This window comes from Leptinotarsa decemlineata, unplaced genomic scaffold, assembly GCF_025532065.1.
Source record: "Leptinotarsa decemlineata unplaced genomic scaffold, Ldec_3_MD MMD2_tig00000251_RagTag_RagTag, whole genome shotgun sequence".
NCBI lineage: Eukaryota > Metazoa > Arthropoda > Insecta > Coleoptera > Chrysomelidae > Leptinotarsa > Leptinotarsa decemlineata.
The window spans coordinates 6,022,234-6,033,543 of NW_027412547.1; the positions used below are offsets into that span (position 1 = coordinate 6,022,234).

Genomic DNA, 11,310 nt, shown 5'->3' on the forward strand with positions numbered 1-11,310 from the left:
CCATAAATTCGCCAGAATCAAGTTATAACTGGCCAGTGGCCGGGAAAAGATAAAGTTTGACAAAGAAAAGTATCGATCAACTTCAAGAAAAGTGATGCAATGTGGCTTTACTAGCTGCAGCTCCTAAAAGTTGACAGTCCTAAATCGCCTATGCCACGGCAAAGATCTCATTAGTAATCACGTAGTATAAATCACTCAATAGACATTTCAAAGCAAGGCCAAGGTTTTCTTCATAGATAGATTAAGGTATCGAGAGAAATGTATCTGAAAACTTCCAGAATGAAGCAAAATGAACATGCGATTAAATGGAAAACGTGCAATGGTGAATTAAGCTAGTGAAATATTGCATTTCATGAAATTGTTTCATTTTTAAACTATGCATGATCTGCACATCTTTGTATAGAGTTAATATTTGAAATTGATCGCTTCTTGCCTTTCTTTTTGGAAGTTTCCCACATATTTTGTTTCTTTCCCAAAAATTAATCTCTCCTTAAAAATATACCCTCACACGTTATAAAAAACCAATAATTTGTTATATGGACTGTTATTTACTGCGAATAATTAAAAAAAGAAACCTTACATATTATTTCGTGTCATTTAGAAATATTTCGAATAAAAGAAACAGGCGTTGAGAAGTTTGGAATATACCCAAAATGATCGAAAAGAGTGCCTATTCGTGAATGATGGTTTCAGATCAAGTCAGTATTTTTTGGGAAAAGCTTCTTACTCATATAATTTGACTGATTCGTCAAATTTATTATTCATGAAAACACGTGTTTCAGGCTACTTCTAGTGATGGTAGAGTAGTAGATAGAGCTAGAGCTTGGTGCTCTTCCATCGGTGTACCATATTTCCGGTTCTGTCCACAGTTGTCGGAGGATATTACCATGGATGAAAAATCTGATGAGAAACTTGTTGGCATGCTTTGGGAAACCAAAGCTTACATGCACGAAAAAGTGAACGATGTGAGAGAGCTTGCAGCAATTTTGAATAGAGGTTAAATCTATTAGTGTTGCTTCAATTCCATATTTGATGTTAGAAAAAATTCAACTGTAGCTTTAATGAATGAAAATTATATGGTCAGTGAAGGGCACTTACTTGTTAAAATTATTTTGTGTGTCAATTCAATACTTTCTTATTTGTAATATTTGGGTTACCAGAAGTGGTGTTTAGAGAAGCCTAGTAATTCTTTTTTGAATTTAGATAGTCGTCATATTCAATAATACATTTTTTTCTTCAAATAATTGACAAAAAAAGCAAAGTTGTTAGGAATCACACGTTAAAAGGTAAGACCTTGTTAATCCTTAGCTCGCACAAGTTTCGACTTCTGAGGGTTGTCGTTCGTAGGGGTGCAACAGATTTTAAACAGATTTTTTTCAAATAAGAGAATTATAAGTTTCTTTATCACGAGAATGACTAGATTAATAGAGGGGTTGATAAAACTACTATTTAAATAACTGATCTTAATGCAGCATTAATTTTAAGTTTTGACTAGTAGCTTAATAATAATAATGACAATAATGGCCTTCAATAATCCCATGAAACAAAAGTGTTTTCAACGGGAATAAAATTTAAAATAGGAATTGAACAAGTTATTCAAATACTAATTCATCAATTGATTGTAGGGCTTTTGAGTTTTGCCTCACATGTGTCGGTTTGGTGGGAAAAAACTCCAGTAATATTCAGATTATATCGTTCATTACATCCAATAAACAATTTCACAGGATAGACAAATACAGTTTTTAAAATTAAGAGAATGAATGATGCTATTTTATGCAATGATTTGTTTTTGTTAAACATATTTAAAAATGACATATGAACGATAACTACCAAGATTGCATCTATTTCCCGAAAATGGGTAGATACGAGTTATCACTTTTTAGTCAACCATGCATTATTTTAATGAAATCCGACCAACATTTCATTTCAATTGTAAGTTGAATTTCTTTGAATGTATGGCAATACAATAATTTTATGTTTCTGCATTCGTCTCTTATGTCTGTTAATTAATTCTTTTTGTGACCCTTGTATAATTTAAATTTTCAAGTTTAATTTTTCAAATATTGCATGTACAAAAATATAACAATTTTTTTTCACAAAATGGGGTTAGACTTGCTCTCTTACTACAACATACCTAGGCATAATTGCCAGTGTATGTTGTATCCAGGGCTTCTCCAAAAAATATTAGTACTATATATACAACTTCTATCTCATTCATGTTAGTGTCACTAATAGTTTTCAAGGCTGCAGTATGAAACATGACACAGATGGTATTAAGTAATATACCTATTGATATATTTTTCCTACTTCATTCGCCTATTAACCCATATATTACGATTTTATGTTTCCAATGCCATCGATGATAACTGTCCTAAGAAACTACCATATTTAAACAGAAACAAGAGTTCATGTCATTGGTATAACATACACATTCTCTATATTAATTTTATTTTTGTATTAGTGCCAGTGCATAACACTTTCAACGTCAATTTGTTTTGAATTTGACAGACTTTGTCATTTAAAAAATATCTTAAATTGGGTTTATCTTTTCACATGTTTATCGAGATCTGGAGTATTAATTTAAATTCAGAAGATTGAATTGATTCACTTATCTATCTAGTAGCTAATGAAATATATATACCTCTAATCACATGTATTTTCATATCTAGATGAAAATAATTATTTAGTTCAATGTTTATTCCATCCTGAGACAGGTAATATATTCTACACCAACTCATGTTTAACCACTTGTGATATTTTCATTGGAGAGATCAACAAAAAATATATACAATTATTTTTAGTTAGGTATTTATAATTGAAATGTGTGTCAGGTAGGATTAGAAATTATTTTTGGGAGGGGTTTCATTTTTCTTTCAAATATTGAATCTATATTATAAAAAAAAATCTTTTTGGGTCCTGACTTTAATTGATTCTATTACTGAATATTAATTTTATTAAGAATATATTTCAATCGAATATGAATTCTCATAAATATTTTTGTGGAGCTCTCATCTCTAGATCAATTTTATTAATAATTTTATTGTTTATTTTGTTAATGCTGTTTTGTAATTAAATATTATTGTTGTCCATTTTACAAAAATATATTTTTTAAATCTGTTTTTTATAATTATTTTTAACCTGAACTTATATAATTCGTTGTATTATTACTAAAACTTGGGAATGTTTTACTTTATCGTCTTTATCAAAAATATGGTGGTGTATGCATAAAAAAGCATTTTGTACAGGTAATAGGTTAGAATATCTAATAATGGGGTAGAAAAGAAAGGTGATCTGTTGACAGCAATGGCTGCAGATGACATTTATGGTTGGAAAATTTCATCAGATCCGTCATATAATTCTCACTCGTCTCAGAAATTATAACTTAGAATTCAGATGTCGTAATATATAATCCAACCTAACCTAACTTGATGGTATTCATGTTGATCACACATTGCTGAGGTCATGTGTATTTAAGCTTAGATATCAGAGGACCGCTTATGAATACTCTGATATTCTGCTGCTTTTGAATTTATCTACTTCAGAGCACCGGCGATCAATAACTGACTTAAGACTTCTACATAAAATCATAAATGATGATGATTTATCCAAGTTCAACGCAACTGAAGAATTCGAATGTGAATTCAAGGAGAATTATAGTGTCAGGATTTTTCAAGGTTCTTCGCCATGGTGCTGGTTGTGGCTTGAATTAATTAATTAATAGAATGCTCAGGCTGGCAAACAATAGATTTGATTAATCAATCAATTTCAGAATTCAGGTGAAACATATTACCCCACTAAGAAGAATCTGCTGATTATTATGATTACTTTATTGATATTCATGTATTTTGGGTGTTCCAGTTTTTTGTTTAGTTTATTATTCTCTCTCTCTATACAGTGCATTTCTTTAATGTCAACCTCTCCCCTTTTATTTTTTGAACGGGTCAACTAAAAAAATTTAAATTTGGGATAATGAAATCAATGCATGAATACTTTATTTTGAAGTGAAATTGACAGAGGGGGGGTCTTGTGACACATCTTTTGAAGCTCCTGACAAAGGCTACACAACCCTAGAATATAATGTCCATATCTTCAACTACTACAAAATGGCGGAACTTTTAATAATTGCCTGAATATATTGACATTCAACTACATAATATGAGGTAATAAGCTTGAGGTCAGTTCAGAAGATGCTCGAAATGGTTGCATTGAACTTCATGACATATGAACAGCCTATCCGATATTTCACGCCGAACATTTTTGAACAAAGTAACGTCAATATCTCTACAAATATTTATTATTCTCTTTCATATATCCAATATTGAAGCAGGTTTAGTTTCGTACTCCTTTTGCTTCAAATAGCCCCATAAAAAGTCCAAAGGTGTCAAATCTGGCGAGCGGGCTGGCCATTCTGTAGGACCTCAACGGCCAATCCAACAACCGGGAAAAGTAGTATCCAAATAGTTTTTTACTTGTCTGAAGTGATGTGGTGGTGCTCCATCTTGTTGGAATACAATATCCATCTCGAATTCATTAGGAGTCGCTTCAATGATGAGAGGGTCAACAGTAGTTTCCAGCATATTCAAATAAAGTTCCCTGTTAAATTTTGGTGAATAAATAGAGGTCATACAGTATGGTTTCCCAATACTCCTGCCCAAACGTTAATTTTTTCTGGATATTGGGTATGTGTTTCCCGGAAAACGTGAGGGTTGGTGTCACTCCAATAATGGCAATTTTGTCTGTGAACATTGCCGTTTAAAAAAATGTACATTTGTCACTGAAAGAAATAATGTGGAGATAGGTAGGATGCATTGCAATGGTTTCCCTCATGATTTCGTAGAATTCTGTTCTTCGATCAGGGTCATATTCAGTTAATTGGTGTACCATTTAAATTTTGTGCGGATGATACCTATTCCTCTTCAAAAGTCTCCACAAATTAGAAGGAAACACCTCCTCAAACATTCGCGACAGAATAAGTAGACTATTCCGGATTTACTACCATCTCACCAATTATTTGCTGTTCTTCCGGATTGGACGGATGACCTGGGGGCTTTTTGTGATGTACACTACCGGTAGTTGTGAATTTGGATACAAGTTCCCTCAAATATTTTCTACAGATAGGACGATTCGGAAAACGTTCATTGAAAACCCTTTCGGTAAAACCGAAAACTAAATGAGAATATTGTAACTGAAAAATGATGTTCATTGTCGTAGTGATATTTTTTGACGTTATTATAAACAAAAAATAACTTAACAAACTTTATTGGGTTGTTGGAATTGCCATATGGCAGATAAAAAAGAATATTTTTAAAAATATCGATATTATTCTGTTTGTCTTCAGAAAATTGTTAAATGTTCCGCCATTTTGTAGTAGGTAAAGATATTGACTTTATATTCTAGGGTTGTGAAGTATTCGTCAGGAGCTTCAAAAAGATGTGTCACAAGATCCCCCTTTCCATTTAATTTTTTTCCCAGATGGCGCCCAGTCGCCATCTTGAAAGTTTCATCTTTCAATCCCACTTCAAAATCAAGTATTAATGCATTAATGTCATTATCCCAAATTTCAATTTTTTGAGTTGACCCGTTCAATAAATAAAAGGTGGGGGACATTAAAGAAATGCACTGTATATTTACTGTATAGTGGCTTGTCTGCCAATGAATAAATTAATTCATTATTCTGAGTAAAATGCCAAAGATATACAATTATAAGTTGAAGAAAAATAAAATAACTAGTGTGGCCAATCTATGCTTCTGTATTGATCAATCTTTGTTGACCTCAAGAAACATAAATGTTGATAACAGGGACCTTAACTGAATATAAAAATTAATTATGTGATGACGAGTTATTTCTAATCACGAAATATATACCATAATTTGAATAAAAAGAAGTATTCTCTTATTCAGATGTTTTTAAAGAAATTATTTTCAGAAAGTTTTAAAGTAGTTGGTAGTTCATTATAAACGATCAATAACCCTATTACACATTATAGATTCTTTTCCATAATTTATATTAATTTTACTGGTAATAAGACTTATGAATTTACTACTTTGATATTCATATATCATTTCAATGGCATTATAATCGAAACTATTTCGTACTATGAGACATTTTCAATCAGAATAAAAACTTCATTCTAAATTTCAATGAAATAGAAAAAAATACGCGACATATTGGTGATGCATCTAGACGCGTTAAGTAGTTTGGCTATTAGCGACAAATACGATTCTAGTCATTGAAATATTCTGTTCATATATTATAACATTATAGGTACTTTCAAACAAATGTTCTTGCTGAAATTTCTCGTTATTCCGCTAATAGAGCTTATTCAACTGAGAATTTTCAGAAAATAATCTTTAGGAATATCACTCAACCTGAAAATTTTCTCAGATGAATTTTCATTCTTTTTAAACTCAAACTTTGTTATTTTTGAGAAATACCAATCGAGCAACCAGCAGTAGGACTCGTAGTTTTATCATGCTGTTTACTCTCATGGTATTGTTGAACAATAAAATTCCCGTTAAAAAATGGAAAATCATTGATGAAATTTTGAGGTCTTTATAAAACTAACAGCCATGAAAGTAACATCGAGACTCAAATAAAACTCACTAATACAAGAGATCGTAATGAAAAACCAATTCATTTAACCTCACGAAAATCCTCCAATTCAAACTCCACCTTGAATACCAACAATTTATATACATGATATTCAGAAATTTTGATAGAAACTGGTTGGTATTTTTCAATTTGAATGAAAACATTATTTCTATAGTAGCAATTTCATTGAAGTTGAAAATACGTGACGTACAGTTAATGCATCTGGCGCGTCAAGTAAGTCGGGTGCCGGCTATGCGGTTTTATGTCGAAGCACAATAGATTTTAGGCGATTGAGAGTTCATTAGTCAGAATTTTCAAATAGTCTTACTTTCAACGAACAAAATTATGTCTACATTTCAGTCACACTACTTTCTGTAGATATTATTGATTGATCGATTGATAGCACTTCATTTCCAACAGGCATTCACCCAATTACAGGAAATGTACAAAGGTGTTGACGAAAATATATGCAAAACAGTATAATTAGTTAAAAAAAAAGATTGCTACAACTAAAAAAAAAATAAGTAAAAATAGAAATATATCACAAGAAGCGAAAAGAAAAAGTGATCACAGTTAAAAGGTTCTAGTGAGAATACATTTTATAATAAAACTTTGAGAACTGTGATTAATATCGCACATAGCACATATAGAATTATAGTTGTTACAAAGTATTGAAACTGGTGCTTTCAAACTGTTATTTGTTCTGACAAGATCACAGTAAAATGTCGTTTGATATCTGGAATTGAGCCGTAGGGTGCGGAAGTTGATCATTTGTAAAAGAGGGGCACACGAGATCTTATTGTGACAGAATGAACAGATGATCAATAATTCCTTTTGTACTTTTTATTCAGATATAGGTAAAAAAAAATATTTCATATACCATTATTTTAGAAAGTAGATAGATCTCGAGATATTTAATAAGATTTGAATAGCTAGATTTGCTCAAATGTTTGTTTGATCTTCATGATAAAATAAAGGTCTAGTGAAAAATTAATCTTGCTGCAATTTATTCATCGGATTGGTCTCTCTAGCTCCTAATAGTCTCTGATCGATTAATTGCAACTGTAACTCGAAAACACCATCATTCATCCTTTTCGAACCATTTGTAGATCTCTATGACTTTCTGTAGCCATCAAGACTTATTGTCAGTTGAGACCAAACTGTGTCTAAAGGCTGTATCGAGGAGAGATACATACGTACTGGAAAATCAATATTCATCTCTCCCAACTATCTATTGCGTAAGGATCTAGAAAATATCTGCCGAAAAGCAACTACTTCTCTTGTTAATACCACGCTGGATATTGAATTATAACCAACAGACACTTACTTAAGATACCTCACCAAGATTAGTCTCGCAGATGTTTCTCGTTTATCCAGCAGCAGGACTATGCTGGAATTATTTTCTAGTAATTGTCAATTGGAATACCTCATAAGATTTGTGAACACAATATTTCTTGGATCATCTCAGGATCTAATAAGTAGAGAAATAAAAATAAAATTATATTAAAATTTCATGAGAACAACAACTAATATAAATATGCTATCAATAATTTAGGGATTATCATAACCATAATAAAACCCATCCTCAAATGCTCTATACATATCATGAGAGTTTCTACGTAGCCTTCTTCCAATTGGTTCTAAATCAGAATAACATTTAGGAAATACACGTTCTATAGCTTCCATTGCTTCCCGTTGTGTAACATTTCTAGATGTAACAACAGAGCTCAAAGCTTTATTCTTGACACATATTTGGTGAGCTTCTTTAATATTTAAAGGAGATGCATCTCCACTCGACCATGCGGATAAAAAACTACAGTGGGCAAGATTCGCTGCCCGAATTTCTGTGCAAGCCAAATGATCCAAATTCTTGAAGTCCAGGTTGTTTCTACAGTAGTCAAACATATGAATCAGTTCATGAGTAAGGACAGCTTGAACTATACCCTCTTTGCGAGCAGTATTTTGACATATGACCACCTGAAATTGAAAAAATGTTAGGATTGAAGCTTTCTCAAGAATGTTGAAAAAATTTAATAATATGCTTTTATAGCGATATATGTGAGTTAGTAATCAAATACAAGTAATTTTAATATTTATGAATAAATATTCGTGCAATAGGCCTCTGGTTCAGAACATCAATTTGAGTTTACATTGGATTTTCTGACAACAGATAAAAAAATTGGGCTCGAAGCAAGAAGAAAGAAAAATGAAGTGAATCAAATGGAAAAGTGAAATTATCTTACGAATTGAGTATTCAGGTAAAATCTTATCGTCTTGGACAAAGTAGTTCATAATACAACAGCATTTATATAAGGCCGAAAGCAGGATACGAATTGCTATAAAATTTCACAAAGAAAAATACAGGTCCTTATTTGAAAAAAAAATAGAAATAAATGTGGCTGTTATTAAACAGAATCACATTCAGAAATGTTATGAAATCAAATTGAAGTGTATATGAAACATAAAAAATTCCTTTCATCTTTTTAAAAACTTTGAATCAAACAACAGATTGGACGATGGACTCGTTCAGGCTAATTTAGATTTTTATTAAAAATTATATATTATAAAAGTAAATCATCTCTCAAGTATCCCACAAAATTTTCCAGTTTTTATGTCAATTAACAACTGAGCAAGAGCGATTGAAAATGTGAGATTGCCCGCGATACATATTATTATAGTTGGAGATTATGAATCGTTGCCATCGTCGCCAGCACTCTCTTGTCGCTGAGTCGACTGATGTGACGTCAAACTTGACCACATTCAACTATTAATTTGAAGGGGAAGATAAAGAGTGAAATTTAAGATTTTTTGCAGATGTACTATTTGAAAGATAAAATTTCAAATAATGAAATTAAAAAAAATTGTTAAATGAGCCCATTTTGACATTTTAAAATATTTTGAAAACCTGTATAGAAGTTTGCCAAACTCAAATCATGTACCTGATCATCCACAGAAAACATCGGCGAACAATAATTTTGTAATACATATGGCTTGTATTATTGCAGAATGTTTAACTTCCCTATAATAATAAAAATAATCTATTAGAAATGGAATTTTTATATCAGTCCCATCAACACATCCAAATTTGTTTTCCTCACGCAGAAACTATTTTCGAAGAACTAGTTTATAATGATGATGGTTTTTACTTCAACAGGCGACATGGATATTCTAAAGTGTGAACTTTTTTATACAGTTTGTGGATTATAATTATCAATGATGTTGATTGCCAAGATATTTATTCATAAAAAATATTCAATTTCCACATCTTTGTCCAATTATTTTCTTTTTCATTTGAATATAAATTGTTTTCGTTGTCAGCAATATCAATGATAACTGAACTTCTAATAGAGATAGAAATAGCAATGTTTTTTGGTCTGCAACCTGAATCGGTAAAATAACCATAATTACTTACACTAAAGAAATACCAAGAAGAACTTCGACAGTATCAACAACTTCACCAAGCATTTGGACAAATAATCTTCAATTTCATATTCACCCACTACTTTCCAAAGATTACGTTGATTGAGATGGAATGAAAAGTGGTAATTGGTATAGGACTCAAAGAGTATAAAAACGACTGGAATGGTCAGTCCAGAGTCCATAATTATAGCAAAAAAAGTATATAGTAGTTCAAAAGGAATTCAATAATTTCAAATGAAAAAATATTTGAAAATTAATATCAATTTTGTGATGTTTTCAATGATAATCTTATTTCAAACTGTTGAATCAGACTCCATTGACAGTAATCAGAGCATTACCCATTTCATTGCCTTAATATTTTGATATTAATGCAAACTCAACCAAAACTCAGAAAAGATTTGAGATGAAAACAATGATTCACTTGATCCTGTGTTTCAAAGAAATTCATTTTGTTGTTCTTTAGTGTAACAAGTCTCATTACCACATTAGATTTGCAGATTTGCATGAATCTGAATGAAAGTACCTGGTTGAGAATAGGATCATAACCCCCACTGACTGTTGGAGCACACTCTTCACAAGATATGTGTCTTCTAATATCGATTGCACATCCAGATGCCCTTAATGCACCCATCATCAGTTTCACTAAGGGACTCTCCTTGACGCATTTGTAAACATTTCGTTCGCACTTTATTTTGTCAATGTTCTCCGTTCCTTTACCTGTTAAATAGTCTGAAATTCCGAGAGATACGGGTTTTGGGGGTTTCCTTCGATCTGGATACAAATCATATCCCCACTGACTAAGGTCTTCTTCGGTTGAATTGTGTTGTTGGTTATCATTTTGGTTCGAGTTCTCATTTTCCTGATTATGTGAGGGTTCTTTTTCTTTAGGGTTTATAAAAGTCATTGGATATTGGTGTTACACAAAATTGTAATAATTGAAGGTTATGTAAAACCACAAACTAACTTTCTCTCTCTCTCTCTCTCTCTAATTTCTATGGCCATTGCTTCTCATTCAGGCGCATTTCGCCCAACCTCAGAGTAGTAAGGGCCTAACGATTATGGACATACAGGATTGCTTACTTTCGCGATTTTGTTAGACACGTCACGTGATCTCGTGACGTAACATTGGTGACTGGATTGATTCGATACTGCACATTTAAATTAAAATAAACAAATTTCATGTAAATCTCTTATTGAAATATTATTTTCATATAGGACTGAATACTTAATAAAAATAGATTAATATTAGGTAAAAATTTTTCTTTTGTGGATGATAGGGCGAGCTATTTTGCCCTTTA

General features: G+C 31.7%; 2 protein-coding genes across 4 annotated transcripts in view; one reads left to right on the top strand and one right to left on the bottom strand.

Annotated features, from left to right (window-relative positions):
• Positions 1-3,117, top strand: part of iPLA2-VIA (calcium-independent phospholipase A2 VIA) — a 36,977-nt gene extending 33,860 nt beyond the window's left edge. For all 3 annotated transcript variants that reach the window (XM_023162968.2, XM_023162969.2, XM_023162970.2), the window contains exon 11: positions 783-3,117. In XM_023162968.2, the coding sequence (XP_023018736.2) occupies positions 783-1,001 (219 nt within the window). In that variant the 3' untranslated portion in view covers positions 1,002-3,117. The remainder of the gene's footprint in view (positions 1-782) is intronic.
• Positions 3,118-8,079: 4,962 nt separating this feature from the next.
• LOC111507627 (mitochondrial inner membrane protease ATP23 homolog) lies at positions 8,080-11,087 on the bottom strand. Its single transcript, XM_023162974.2, has 2 exons — positions 10,536-11,087; positions 8,080-8,569 (listed from the first exon to the last, which is right to left on the bottom strand). The coding sequence occupies exons 1-2, from the start codon at positions 10,914-10,916 to the stop codon at positions 8,144-8,146; spliced, it is 807 nt and encodes a 268-aa protein (XP_023018742.1). The 5' UTR covers positions 10,917-11,087; the 3' UTR covers positions 8,080-8,143.
• Between the last annotated feature and the right edge of the window lie 223 nt (positions 11,088-11,310).